This window comes from Channa argus, chromosome 21 (assembly GCF_033026475.1).
Source record: "Channa argus isolate prfri chromosome 21, Channa argus male v1.0, whole genome shotgun sequence".
Classification (NCBI taxonomy): Eukaryota; Metazoa; Chordata; class Actinopteri; order Anabantiformes; family Channidae; genus Channa; species Channa argus.
Genome location: NC_090217.1, coordinates 4327955 through 4343504, shown reverse-complemented (window position 1 = coordinate 4343504; position 15550 = coordinate 4327955). Strand labels below are relative to the sequence as shown.

General features: G+C 39.3%; 1 protein-coding gene across 5 annotated transcripts in view; it reads left to right on the top strand.

Moving 5' to 3' along the window:
- The window catches only part of sfmbt2 (Scm like with four mbt domains 2), a 50282-nt gene extending 47243 nt beyond the window's left edge, over nt 1–3039 (top strand). For 4 of the 5 annotated variants that reach the window (XM_067490673.1, XM_067490671.1, XM_067490672.1 and 1 more), the window contains 3 exons: nt 1574–1846; nt 2178–2300; nt 2673–3039. In XM_067490673.1, the coding sequence (XP_067346774.1) occupies nt 1574–1846; nt 2178–2300; nt 2673–2813 (537 nt within the window). In that variant the 3' untranslated portion in view covers nt 2814–3039. The remainder of the gene's footprint in view (nt 1–1573; nt 1847–2177; nt 2301–2672) is intronic. The other variant, XM_067490674.1, reaches the window with a different exon arrangement.
- Nucleotides 3040–15550: the final 12511 nt, after the last annotated feature.

Below are 15550 nucleotides of genomic sequence, written 5' to 3'. Positions count from 1 at the left end.
TGCCTTCTCCTCCTTCGTCTTCTACTCCTTCCACTCCTTCTCCCACACTTGGTTTGTACTCCTGTCGCGTGCTCGGTGTCTCTTCTCCTCCTTCCACTCCTTCTCCCGTGCTTGGTTTGTACTCCTGTCGCGTGCTCAGGGGGTCGTCTTCTTCTCCTCCTCCTCCCACGCTTGGTTTTGTACTCCTTGTTCTGTTGCCTTCTCCTCCTTCGTCTTCTACTCCTTCCACTCCTTCTCCCACGCTTGGTTTGTACTCCTGTCGCGTGCTCGGTGTCTTCTACTCCTCCTTCCACTCCTTCTCCCACGCTTGGTTTGTACTACTTCCACTCCTGTCGCGTGCTCGGTGTCTCTTCTCCTCCTTCCACTCCTTGTTCTGTCGCATGCTCAGGGTGTCGTCTTCTATTCCTGTCGCGTGCTCGGTGTCTTCCCCTCCTTCTCCCACGCTTGGTTTCTACTCCTTGTTCTGTCGCCTTCTCCTCCTTCCACTCCTTCTCCCGTGCTTGGTTTGTACTCCTGTCGCGTGCTCGGTGTCTCTTCTCCTCCTTCCACTCCTTGTTCTCCTCCTTCCACTCCTTCTCCCACGCTTGGTTTCTACTCCTGTCGCGTGCTCAGGGGGTCGTCTTCTTCTCCTCCTCCCACGCTTGGTTTTGTACTCCTTGTTCTGTTGCCTTCTCCTCCTTCCACGCTTGGTGTCTTCTCCTCCTTCGTCTTCTACTCCTTCTCCCACGCTTGGTTTCTACTCCTGTCGCGTGCTCAGGGTGTCGTCTTCTTCTCCTCCCACGCTTGGTTTGTACTCCTGTCGCGTGCTCGGTGTCTTCTCCTCCTTCCACTCCTTGTTCTGTCGCGTGCTCGGTGTCTTCTCCTCCTTCCACTCCTTGTTCTGTCGCGTGCTCGGTGTCTTCCCCTCCTTCTCCCACGCTTGGTTTCTACTCCTTGTTCTGTCGCCTTCTCCTCCTTCCACTCCTTCTCCCGTGCTTGGTTTGTACTCCTACCACTCCTGGTTCTGTCGCGTGCTCAGGGTGTCTTCTCCTCCTTGTTCTGTCGCTTTCTCCTCCTTCCACTCCTTCTCCCGTGCTTGGTTTGTACTCCTGTCGCGTGCTCGGTGTCTTCTACTCCTCCCACGCTTGGTTTGTACTCCTTCCACTCCTGTCGCGTGCTCGGTGTCTCTTCTCCTCCTTCCACTCCTTGTTCTGTCGCGTGCTCAGGGTGTCGTCTTCTATTCCTGTCGCGTGCTCGGTGTCTCTTCTTTTTGTACTCCTTGTTCTCCTCTCGAGTTTGGTTTTTTCTCCTCCTCCCACACTTGGTTTGTACTCCTGTCGCGTGTTCGGTGTCTTCTACTCCTCCCACTCCTTGTTCTCTCACGCTTGGTTTGTACTCCTTCCACTCCTGTCGAGTGCTCGGTGTCTTCTACTCCTCCTCCCACTCCTTGTTCTTGTTCTTCTACTCCTCTCGCGTGTTTGGTTTCTCCTCCTTCCTTCTGCTCCTCCTCTCGCGCGTTCGGTTTCTCCTTCCTCTCCTTTCGCATTCTGGGTCTCTCCACCTCGCTGACTCCCAGCCTGTCTTGCTCCCTCAGGACAGTGATGAGGGGGTGGAGGATGAAGAGATGGCTCTGCAGTCGGGCAGTGAAGGTACTAGCTCAGAGCCGCGTGAGGACCACACCGATGCCTCCTCGGTTGAGGTGACCAACAGCCGTCCTCGCCGGGCTGCAACGCTGCGCAGGGCCGTAAGTTCAGGATATGCAGCAAGCAGCCAGGACGTCCCTGAGGGCCGCAGGAGGTCGACACGTTCACTTTCAGCCTACAGCCATGGTAACAAGTACCAGCCCACCAAGGTACAGGACATGCAGGTGAGACAGCTGGGAATTAACAGACAAGCACAGGTTTAGTCTTTTTGTATATTGAAATATAACACTTTTCTTTAACATAGTACATTGTGCTCTGAGAAATCATGCTAGGAAATACTGGATAAACTTTGTAGCAATATTTTTTAGGATGTAGTGTACAACAAATTAGATTTGTCCTTTTTGAAAAGTCCTTTTCTGAAGGTTCATGAAAATGTAAATGATCAGAGCTTTGTACAACAATGTCTTGGCGTATCCACAAGACATTAATCAACACACTTTTTTAAAAAAATTAGTAGATGTACTGCACAAGCGTATCATTTTGTGTGTGTGTCAGGTGGAGGAGGAAGAGGGACAGCTGATTTTGGATAGAAACCCTTTGGAATGGACAGTGGACGAAGTCGTTCAGTTCATAAACTCTACTGACTGTGCATCTCTGGCAAACATTTTCCAAGAGCAGGTACGCACACGCACACTCTGTACCTACTGGACTGGGGAAATTAACAAATGAATATTTGCAATTAATGTTAAGGGTCGAGTTGCTGTTACAGTGTAAATGGCCACAGAGTGATTGATTTGTCCAATCAAATGAGTTGGAATCAGAGACGCTTCAGGCTCCCTCAAAATCCTCATCAGGACTTGTTTTTAATGTCAATTCATCTGCGTTTGACAAAATATAAAACGTTACATTTTTAACACACTCAACGCACAGCCTTGAAAAGTCAGACTAAAAAAAACAGTTTGTGAAGTGCCGAAAACCAGGAAGTGGCCGGTTTATTCAAATTTTTGGAACTGCTCTTTTTCTTAGTTGAAATGGTCTTTTCCTGTGCAGGACATCGATGGCCAGGCCCTGCTTTTGCTGACTCTGCCCACAGTCCAGGAGTGTATGGACCTGAAGCTCGGTCCTGCCATCAAACTGTGTCACCAGATAGAGCGTGTTAAGTTTGCCTTTTACAGACAGTACGCCAACTGATCGAGGAGCAGCACCAGAGGGTCCCACTGAAACACCCAAACCATCAGGAGGAATGTTGTGGTTTTGCGTGACTGGGAAAATGTTGGATTAGCTGCCTCCTGGTGGAAAACAATGGAAGGAGGAAGTATTGAAAAGAAAAGCACAAAGTGATTTCGGGAGGATGTTTGGCCACAAGGAGTTGAAGGATTAATTTCTTGGGTACTGGTGGTGTGAAAATGTGAACTTCCCCCCCCAAAAAAATAAAAACACACCAGTCAATCCATGTGCTTTACTGATCTGTGAAGAAGATATTTCCAGAAGCTGAAGACTTGGTTTGGAATTTGTTTTTCTTACTTTTGATTTCAACATAGAGAAGCATTTAAGTTAATTTTATTAACCATAAAGGGATTTTCCCTTTCTGTATGACAATTGGGTCTAAACAAATTGTTTAATAATTATTTAACAAACCAAGAAGTAATATATTTGGATAATTTATTGTAATCCTTATTTTGTATTTGGACACAGGTTAAAGAAGTTAAGAGATATAACATAATGTCAACATCAGCTTTTCCTCCACTGAAACATAAATGATATGAATACTATTTCACAAATCAGGATCTGCATTCATTTAGTCACACAGGATAAAAAGATGTTGTGTGAGAAAATGACACACTCCAAAACTATTTGAACCCAGCTGTGCTCTCATTGTTACAATCACATAAAGTAATCATGTAAGCTATTTTGTGTCCATCTATGCAAATGTGCTGCAGATATTTTTGATAAGAAAATAAATTTCTATTGATTTTTTTTTTTTTTTAAGGTTTGCATTTTACTTTCATGTTCATTAACTGTTAGGTAGAGTTAAGGCTACAGTTTGTTTTTGCACAACTCTATTCCATAGAAATAAAGTTACATGCACTCAAAGTTACATGTACTATTTAAAGAGTTAACTCCCTTGTGCATTGTAAGACAGAGGAAGTCAGATCGGTTGTGGTTGGTCTCATGATAAAGAGGAACCACACTCCTCTCTGCTGCCTTGTTGAAACAAACACTCTTCATTATACTCTGTTAAGTTAGATGTTACAAAAAGGACTGTATAGGGCCATATAAGTAAAAATAAAGGCATCCAAATTGTATAACACAATGAAAATAAATACAAAACAACTGGTGATTTAATCAGTATTCACAATATAAAACCCTGTCGCATGTTAACACTAATGTATCAGTTAATCTAAGCGGAAACACACAGCAGTAAAAAAAAAAAAAAAGTTTAATTACCATGAATAGATGTTAAAGCTGAGTCATGTGACTAAACACTGAGTTTGTGAAACCTAGATAACAAAAGGAGCAGAAAATAATTATAAATGGTTGAAAATGTCAAAGTAAATATAATGAATAAACAATCACAATAGCTGAAATTCATGGTTAAATAAACCAGCTAAACACATTAATTAAAGTCAGGTTTAACTAGCTTGAAGCTCATTGTAAGCTAATATATAAACGGTTAAAAAGCACCTAATATAATAGATTAAAATAATTGTTCCACTGACTTCAGTGCAAATAAACATAACTTATAAATGTCTTACACAGTCAGACATATTGGAAAAATGGTGAACAATGTAATATTCAGATCAATTTAATAGATACTAAAGAAAGGTAATGGCTAAGTGGTAGAACTAGATAAACAGCTGGTTCAGCCATTCCAAATGCAAGAAGTCACATTGGAACCTGGACACTGACTGATTAACTGCATTAAAAAGGTTCCAAATTTGAACATATTTTAAATATTACTTGTTCAGGGGAATCAAAGTTTTAGGTAAAGTTCATAAAGATGTTCCAACAAAAACAAAATACATGTATTATCATGATAACATCTATTAATTGTATCCATAAAGTTACAGTTTTAATAAGTGAGCACCACAGTAGTAGATGGAATTTGGACCTTGCAAAATCCTGATAGTTATTATGAAGCTTTATAAAATTACTTTTTTGACGGTCTTGCTTGCTTTAACAGAATAATGTGTTCCACAAAAGCCCGAAACACACCCTTGTCATAACAAATCAAAATGCCATTACGTGTTAAAAAGAAGAGTGTTCTCTGCTCTTTGAAACTAAATGCATTTTCATACAAAGCTGTCAGAAAATCATCTGTTTTTTCCCTGCAGACATAAGACACATGAAAGAAATCCTGCCAATAAGGTACAATGACTGACTCAAGCGCTGCCACCCAGATTCAGGTAGCATTCGTTTAGCTTTTGTTTGTAGCATTTCTGGCTGAGCAGATAAGTTTTTCACAGCGACACTGAAACAAAATAATGCAACTCAGCAACAACACAGCTCTATGGCTCAGAACAAGAGGCTAAATCAAGTTCTGGATTTGCACACACCTCACACTTAACACATGCAATGTATTGTTGGCTTTAGTTACTTTATAGCATTTGTTAACAATAACAAAAATCCCAACAAACTGAAGCACGCTGAGTACTTACTAAGAACACCCTAAAAATGGTGATGTCACAGGTGGGATGCACTGATCCAATTTGCCTGATTTATATCAGCACAGATACTGAGCAATAATGAGATTTGAACCTGTGAGGTGACAGCACCAACCCCTCCACCACCATGCAGCCCTAAACAAGACAAGACAGAAGAATTTCTGTCTGCAAACGGTTGGAAAACATCTGCAAAAAGGTAAAAGAATGAAATTATGAATATCACTGAACAACAATACAATGAGGCAGAACGTGTTAGATCATAGAGGTTGAAACACTTTGCTCATTGGATTAGCAGAATGACTAGAAAGTCCTCAGTCATGATCAGTTTGGTGCTACTTTAAACACCCAGCAGGAACAGTTTAACCCGTTTACTCAAAAAATAAATAAATAAAAAAAGGGGGGGGCGCGACTGTGTCTAGTTGTTCAAGGATTTATCGCTCCCTAGGGACAATGCTTAGACAATGTTCATGCAGTTTTCAGGCGATACACTTACAAACACAGTGAGGAATAAAATCAATCCTGTGCAGCTTAAAGTGTTGAAGTGCAAAACCCGTTTGAAGCCTTAGGGCTAAGTCACGCTGGTGGGGACTCACTTATATTCACACTGCATTGTGTACACGTATGTGGACATGTCAAAAACGTGATGACAACAAGCGAGAGCCAGAAGAAGACATGCTGTTTAATGTATTCGGCTGAACAACATAAAAGGTGAAGAGGGAAGAAACAAACTACACAAGAGCAGTGTAAAGGCCAAATACATCCAGTTTGCACATAGGCAGTTAGCATGGACAAGAATTCTCAGGCTGCGTGCAGGAGGGTGCTTACAGTAGGCCGAGAAACCCAAAGACTTGGGCAGTACTTGGGTAGATGGACGTGTCCATTCAGACATGCAGATGTGGGAAGGATGAATCGCCATTTAAGTAGGATTCGTACTTGCTGAGACAGGTGGCCCTAGTAATCATCGAGGGGTCTCGGCGCACGCCCCGTTTGAACGCCAACGCGTGGGAACTTGCGAGCCACTTAGCATGTTTGAGCACTTCTGGGTATCAGCACGGTCTTAAGAAGAGTGAGGTGTTGGGTGATAAAGACAATCTGATTATAGTTGGACCAGTAACAGTGACGTTAAAAAGCTACACATGAAATGACAGAGTTATTAGGGAGGGATTTTATTGACAGAACTTATGGTGAAAGAAAAGCAATTACCCCCTATGTGATGATGGCTTTTTCATGTAGCAACATAATTGGAAGTAATCCCGTGTTAGTCATGCATTCAGCACGTGACCTGATATGCTGATTCCTTTTCACTGTTCTCTGTGTAACATTAGCCAATAGAAATTCATAACAGCACTGATTCACATTCAGCAATGATGTGTCGTGCTTCACCAGCTCTCTGTACGGGTGCAGCTGAATTAATTTATTAGCTTTCTCTTTCACTCACTCACTAACACACACACACACACACACACCCAACTCTGACACTTTGGATTGAGTCACTCTGAGAAGCTGCTACCTTACACTGTTGCTTGGCAACCTCATATCAAACGTCTGCTTTGCATGATTTTCCTCCTGTTGGATGTGGATACAAACTAAGTCATGACAGCACAGGAGTAAACAGACGTTTGATTTTTAAAAGGAAGCCTAGGATGAGCGCAGACAGGGAATTTCTGTTTCATATTCAGATGCTGTGGTTTTAATAGTTTCACTTAGAGGCACTGACAGATGAAATGGTTCAACATTATTGACAGGGGAGCCGATAACTTAACAGTCACACTGTCAGACTGATTAAAGCTCGTCTTGGCTTTGTTAAAGGTACAGCCTATAACAGAAATATATATTGGAAGGTTTTTATGATCCAACTATCATTTTGAATTCCTGTAAGAAACAATCAATCTTGGCCCTAAAGGACACCAATTTATTTTTTTGTGTCTCATCAAAACAGCAGAAAACACTGCTGTCCAACTTCTCTCTGAGCACATGTTGCAATTGTGTTTGGATGCACCAAATACGCCATTGCTTAATGTGTGGCTAATAACGGCTAACCTGGCTAAAGCCATTTCTATGTTTTCCAATTTGGTTTACGGGAATGTTGTCAACTCAAGTGGAACATCATTCCAGGCTCCAAGTTCCACGGTAAAGAAATGCGGTACTATGCTACAGCAATGAGGACGCTACAGCAATGCGGTACTAAGCTACAGCAATGCGGTACTATGCTACAGTAGTAGCAGCTAATGAAGCCTTCAGCACAGAAGTCAGGTAAGCTCACTTATTTCCAACTCGCACTGAAGTCCACTGTGGATCCGGTCAGGCCACTTTAGAAGGTCGGGTCAAACACTGATGGAAATATAACTTACTAAAAAACATTATGAGATGTAGATACCATTTAAACTGATCACACCCATTCTTAATGAATGTGTGTAATGATTTGTTTGTAAATCAGTTATTATAAATAATGCTGATTAGAGAAATGTAACTAAGGAAAAAACTAAATGAATTTCATTGAAATAAATTAAATCAAATCTATGTCAATGAATTATTCTAAAGTACAATATGAGGCAACACTGCAGTCACTAAGCTAATAGGCTACAATCTTTGGCATGTTGGACGTACCATTCAAGTATTTAGAAATATAATCAAAAGACCGTAATCACTGTGAATTGTTTTACCAGTGACTACATTGTCAAATGTTTACTTGTGTCAATCCCAGACCCCGTCCTCACCATGAAAACATTAACACATTCAAATGTTACACTGACATTTGTTAAAATATGCGCTACATATGACACTTGTTTTTTTCTTGACTGGAAAAATTAATTCTTTCGTTCCTTCCTCCTACATGTTGAGCCCACAGCTGAATGGAACATGCTCATGCCCCCTGTCTGTAGGCTGTCGGAGGCACTCTGGGTTATGCAGGAAATCACAAAATGGTAAACCAAAATTACCATTGATTCCACGTTAAACTGAGTGTTAAATAATATTTTCTTCGATTATGGCAATTCCATTTCTTCAAACTGCACTTTTTCCACCACAAATTGATTGTTTCTCATAGTCTAAAGGAATCCACTACAGAAAAACTGCATCTTCTCTCTTTTTATATGCAAACTGCTTCAGATCAGAACCGTGCCAGGTCATTATCCTGGAGCAGCTCAGTAAAGAGCTTCAAGGACTCTGCCGTGGGTGAGTTTGAGAGGAAAAAGGTGGGAGGCAGAGGTTTAAGAATGAGGGGAGGAGTGCACAGGAGGACGAGTGAGGGGGAGGATAAGCAAGCGAGCTGAGGTCTGGTGGTTGGAAAGGAGCACAATACAGAAAATGTTTAGCGGGGCAGAGGACACTGAACAAGAGGTTGTTGTCTGTTTGTTGAACGTTAGATCAAACTGGTATTGGGAAACCTATTCCTGTCTCCTCTGATGCATTCAATAAATTATATTTATAATAAAGCGTGCAGGTCCTTTTTGAAGTATGTGCGTGTAACTATGCCAAAATTATTTAAACCTGTCAAAGGTGACGTCCAAATAAATTAGGCCCTAAAACTTTAAATTAGAATTTTTTTGTGTTGTCAATTTTACTCACGCAATTGTAGTTTGTCCTTCTTTGTTCTATAAACTGGAAAACTCCATTTCATTTAAACCTACTGTGTGGATAAATAAAGGAATACATACCCCATGAAATGCTTTACACACAGCAGGGTTGTTAGTATGTATTACATGAGTCCTGATTAGGTTAATGCTTGAGCACCTTTGTATATTATAAATAAGCCAATATGAAAGTGCATTTGTTATGAGAAGACTGGCACGAGTCTCTCTCTCTTGCAACAGTTGCCAAATATTGCAAAAGAATGTGTGTTCTTACCATAGACATGTCATCATGTCAAAAGTCATCTAAGCCTGACTGACAAACAGCCCTCACTTCTTTATTGTTGGCTTCGTCTGTGTTAAGTATTCTCCGTATGAAAAAACAAAACAAACACACTACAAGATCTGAGTGGGCGAGGAGGTTGACCTTGAGTTCAGATGCTTTTGTTGGCTGCAGTTTTGTCAGCAGTGAACAGTCAGGCTCAACATGTTTAAATTTGGATGAATTATTTCAGATCCTTTCAGAATCGACCATCTATGATGTGGTGCATATGAAGCAGATCGATTGATTACAGATGTTACATCAAAACACTCAGAGAACACGTAGTGAAATAAAAATCCACATTACCCCAAAAATATACATGTCACAGTCCTTCATACAATGGCCCACACATACAGAATGTGTGTGTGTAAAAACTAAAAGCTTTCCAGCATAAATGCGGAGGCTGATTTATAATGACGTTATATTTCATAGGTTACAGACAGACCAGAATAGTCCCCAGCAACAAACCTGAAGATTCTTACATATCAACTGCAGTAAGATGCACTAAAATCCACTTAAACGAGCTGAAGAGATGTTTAAATATTTTCAGATGTGGTCCCAGAAAACCCCAAGTCATGCAGAGGTAGCCAAACTCAATACATAAAGGTGAATATACGTAATAAAGGTGAAGGTACGTAAAGGTGCAAGTATTTGTTTAGAAGAGTGATAAAGTACCACAGTCCAAAAATACTTTAAATGTGGGGATGTCCCCGATCCTGCCTTTGATCCACTTACTGAAAGTCCTACTCATGCTTCTCAATACTACTTTACAAACTTACTTTAATATCTGCGACTGACATCGGAAACAAATAGGCCTATATACAGTACTTATAATGTTACCCAAGATTACTTTATTTTCCAAAAGGTATTTTATCTTATTTCTGAGTACTCTACTGTACTGAGAGTACTGAGTAGACAGTACTCTACTGTCTGCGTTGCCCATGCTTCTCCATCCAGGATCTCACCCCAAAACTGTGCTTTGTCTTTTTAACTTTGCTTTTTGTTCTTTTTAGTGAGAATCGCTCTGTGTATTTAACACTTGTCGCTGAATTTCTATTCTTGCAGGATTTACATGCAGGAGAATTGTTTGTTACAACTTATACTAGTACCCAAACAGTTTTTCATACTTGCATTAGCAAGTACTCAAATGTACTTGTAATCAGTCTGGGAAAAAGGGGTTTCGGGACATCCCTAATTTAACCTTCTCTATGCAGAAACTCACTCGATTTAGCAATGAAAACAAATATTGGGAGCTACACACCAACGAGACGAACCTTTTAAAAAGGAGAAAATTAGGAGAAAATTCATAGTAAAATTAATGGCAGTTATTGAGTTACTGTATCAGCCCAAAGGCCACTGGGTTTCCTTTCTAAAATACTACTGAACTGCTAAACTATGTAAACTACAAAAAATACCAAATCATTTTTTAAAATTTTAAATCTTAAAAAAAAAAAAAAAAAAAAAGGATTTATTGACTCAGAGAAATGACAAATGAAGGCACAGTATTGGGCAGACAGAGTGTAAACATACGAATACCAACTGCTAGCAGCCTTGTATTAAAGCTTTTTTCATAGTTGGAATAAAACTTGAAGATTAATCAATGCGTCTGTTTAAAATGACTTATAATTAGATTTGAATGAATGATATAATTTCTTGTAGCATTTATTTTATTTAAATAAAAAGCCTTTAAAAAAGGACATAACCAAACAAAACACACACACCCAAAAGGACAGAGCAGTGTGAGGGTAATTTCAGATTGCGTGCGTGTGTGCGTGCATGCATGTCTTTGTCTGTGCGGGAAGGCGAAGTGTTTAGTTAGCCGTAGCTCTGTGTGTCTTTCTTACACACACACTCATTTGCATCGAACTGCAGGCTTGAAATCTAGGTCAGAGTAACACACATGTACACACATTTTAAAAGCTCAACTTGGAGTGAGGACACTCAGATGTGAAGAAGATCTGTCAGCTCTCCACTATTCTACTTCAAACTGTTCACTAAATCCACCCACTCAAAAAAAACAAAAAAATAAAAAATAAAAAACACTTAGATCTTATCAGTGTTTCAGTTCTCATAGCCTCTCACAAGTTTTTTGATGAGGTGTTGCGCCTTGCTCTTTTCTATTGTTGCCAGTTTCTCTCAACCTGCCTTGATGTCTTGTAGCACAAGATATAAAATGTGTGAACTTCTTGCAGTGAGCTGTGGGTTAGAAGTGTGAGCAGAGAGTTTACAAGAGCAGAGCAGATTTTTCCAGCTGAGAAAAAGAGAGTTGTGTCTTCAGGTTGAGGGTCAAACATTATTACTATTATTATGCTGATGACACGTTTGAACTGAAAGTAATCATTTGTTAAAATTTAGGATTCATGTCAAGATCAAGATTATTTTTCCTTTTAAAGCACGTCAGGAATATTTGCTGCGGAAATAAGAGTTTGCTTCTCGAAATGTAAAAAATAAAAAAAAATAAAGCAAATAATATTTAATATTTAATAATTAATTGAATAAATACATAACATATGAAGAAAACAGCTGGCTTTGAAATGTGTACAGACAAAAATCTAATAGGAACATAATATACTTGATCTAAATTTATTTTAAAGAGTTGTCATTGTATAAAATGCCATATAGGCTTCAAAAAAATGTTAGCATAACTTGATAATGTCATGTTATGCTGTAATTCACAATTCAACGCGTCAACTCTACTGGAAAGCCCATTATTTATGCAATCCTTCCATGTCTTTTTAAATATATTATAGCCAAAATTGACTTTAAGGGAAATCCAATTAAAGCTTGCAAATCATTTTTGGAAACCACTATTTGAGCAGGGAGGTCAATTATTGGCTTTTGGGAACAGTGTCCAGCTACGAAACAGCGTTTTAATAGTATTGCTGTGCGTTTCATTTTACTTTTTTCCTTCCTGCTTTGCAGTCTTAGTATGGCTCAAAATAAGAGCTTGGCCTTCGCCCTTTTTGCAAATTAGTAGCTTTTAGAGACTAACTTTTAAAAGGTGTTTTTTTTTTTGTACACTTATAGGTCCAGTAAAAGCCTTTAAAAGCATCTAAAACCCTCTAAAAACCACTCAGTCATCGGAGTCACGTGCTTCTACTTTGTCATACATTGCTTTGTTCTAAATAAAAGATATTGTGCACGAAAATAATGTTTTCAGGGCAAAAGGACATTGTCAAAACTGTAAATTGGAAGATAAATATGTAAAATGATTTAGATATTAAATGTCATTTAATTGAGCCCTTAACTGAGCAGAGGCCCAGGGTCCTGAGTGGTCGGGGGGGTTCTTTGGGCCTTTTAAGCCTTTAAAGTCACTGTAAGTTACCTATTCATTTAAAAAAGGGCAAATGATCTAAAACAGAGAAAGACAAAAAAATAAATAAATAAAAATAAAGGGAAAAAAATAAAGCAGATGCAAAATTAACACTACCTCAAAATAACAATGAATGGGTGGGGGCTTTCTGTGTGTGCCCAGGGGCCCATTTTCTAAATATCTGTCCAGGCATATCATTTTGGTACTTTTGGTACGTGGGGGAAGGGACTGAAGGTCAGATGGCATGTGTATACGCTAGACTTTTCCTTCAAATACAACATGAGATTCAAACCAGAATTATTAGAAATCTGAGATTTTTTATAACATTTTAACATTTTTAAAGCGTGCGTTTAAATCCATGTGCAAAACAGTGGCTAGACTAGTCAAACAACAAGGGATTCGTAACAGTGAAACCATACATTTACACATTTTACAGGCCGTTCTGAACAAACTGCATAATTCATTACTAGCTGCAATGGAAATCTCTCCTTGTAATCCTCCACATTTGGTCAGTATCCATGGGAATAATAAAAACAACACACTTTTAAAAATGGTTCCTGAAATTCAACCACCAGCAGCAGCTGCATTTTTTAGACAGTGCATTCTTCACTGACAGTTTCCACTCCTGCAAACTGGATCCAAACTAGTCCGGATTCCTGCCTCTGGGAACAATCTGTCTTTATGTCTAGCAAACTGCACTGAGAAATGCATGTATCCCCTGCATCAACCGATCTGATCTCATCAATCTGAATGCAGCACGGCATGTCTCATAAATTATGCGCTCCCTGAGCTTTTGATAAGCTAATAGATGTCTGAGTGGAGGCAAATTGATGCAGCGTTCATGTAATTTAGACACTGCAAAATCATTCAGTATTGATTAGTGTTTAGCACAGGCTGAACGGAGGCCTATCTTGAACATCACACCTCTGTTTATACGACAGAGCAGTTTCATCTCTGTTGTTCATTATTCATTAGTCATCTGGACTGCCTGTGGGACTCCCTCCCATCTGCTAAAGCTCCATTTCCATATGCCTGGCTCGACCAAGCGAGGCATACATCTGATATGTGGAGAGCGAGTAAGAGGGAAGCTGAGGGAGGGTATAAATTCATTCTCTTTTTGCATCCTTCATCTCTCTTTCAAAAGGTAATGCATTCATTGATGTTATCATTGGGGGAATGGATGAAATGATAAAAATGGAAATAAATTGCTGCTTTGAACAGAGAGAGTGTACTGGGAAACAAGAAGTGTGTTTGAGTGCTGTGGGTGGGTGGCAGGGGAGGGAATTTAAAAAGAAAAAAAAAGTAGAAGAAGAAGTGTATAATTAGGAGTTGGCCAAGCCGTCTGCCTACATGGAAATTCACATTGAATAATTTGACACAGGAAATTTTTAAGAAAAAAAAAAAGTCCACAGTTCTACTTCAACAGCTTTTTTAATTATTTATTAACACCTTTATCTCAGTTCACTTAGTAAGAAACTACTTTTAAGTAAAATAAATAAATAAATTAAATAGAACTACTACTCTGGGCTAAATGTTAAAAATATACAACATAGCTTCTCCATGTGAGGCTGTGGGATATGTAAGATGGAACTGGGAAGGTCATAACTGCTCAAAACAGGCAAGTGAATGAAAGGATCAGGGTATAAAAGATTTTATAGCACCACAGAGGAGTTTTTAAATTGTAGTGATGCACATTTCTGACACAATAACGGAGACACTGCACGTCGCCGCGTTTTATGATAGCATTAAAGGGGGATATGGGATGGGTATCATTTGAGGTTAGTTGGAACATGTGTATACTGTAGCAATGTAATTGCCATGGAAGAAAACAGGCTAACGCTACGTATAGTGATAATCTAATGGTTTTTGATATTGTTTTCATGTATAATTTTGGATTTGACAAAGCAGAAAAAGATCAGCATTTAAATGTGCCAGTTATGTGAAAGCCTTTGAGAAGAGGGGAAGGGTCTTTTTAATGATAATGTGTAGATAACAAGTAAAACTTATTTTTTCCCTCCAGTTTCTAATGGAAATGTGCAACCAGAATAAATAGAATTTGGTAAATTGTGGTGCCTTGTAATTTCATGCGGTTTGGTGAAACTGGAGATGATATACTGTACAGTAAATTTATGGCAACGAATAGTCTCACCTAATACCGGGGGCGGCAATGCCTCAGGTGGTAGAGAGGCCACCTACACTCTCGGGGGGGGGGGGTTCGCACAAAAGTCGAAAGGACAATTAAAAAAAATAATAATAAAAATCTCACATTAAAACCCCTAATAAAACTACTCAAATCATAAAGTATTCACACCCGTTTGAAACTGTATTTGCATTTCTAAAAGCAGCTGAGTCCAGGTCAGATTTTCCATTGTAACATTGATCTGTATGATTCAAACTGTATGTAATCAAACTACCTCATACCCATCACATCAGGGACAGATGTGTTAACAGACAACAAACACAAATCACCCGATAAAGTACTGTTGTCACCTTCATTAAAAAAAGTAGTCAGAAATATTTAGCAGCAAAGGCAAAAAGGAAAAAAACACTCCATTACATCTTATAACTTTTAACTTTAAGTTAAAGGAGGTTTAAACAAAAATATGACGTTGGCAGGAAGAAGGCAGAAAATATGTCCGTGTGTGATATTACCAAGATATGCATTTTAATGGTTTAACCAGGAAAGCACATTATGCAATTAACAATCCCAAGTTGTGATCAGTTCACTTTATTCCAGTTTGTGGGATTTTGTTTTCCGATCAATTGAGGGATTACGAGTTTTCTAAAAATGTTTAGCAGTTCTACAAAAAAATATTCAACTAATAATACAACTATGTTAAATACTTAAGTCCATGTAACAGGCGGGAACCAACCAAAAGCAAAAGTACTCACTATACTGTAAAATGTCCTGTGGCTGATATTGCATTAAATATTAGATTATTTATAAGGGTGGATCCGCAAGTGAGCAACAATTTATGTTATTTCAGCTATTTTACTTTACAAACAGAGAGATGCTTAATCTAGTGGTTGCAAATCTATTAGTCAGGTTCTTGCAGAGG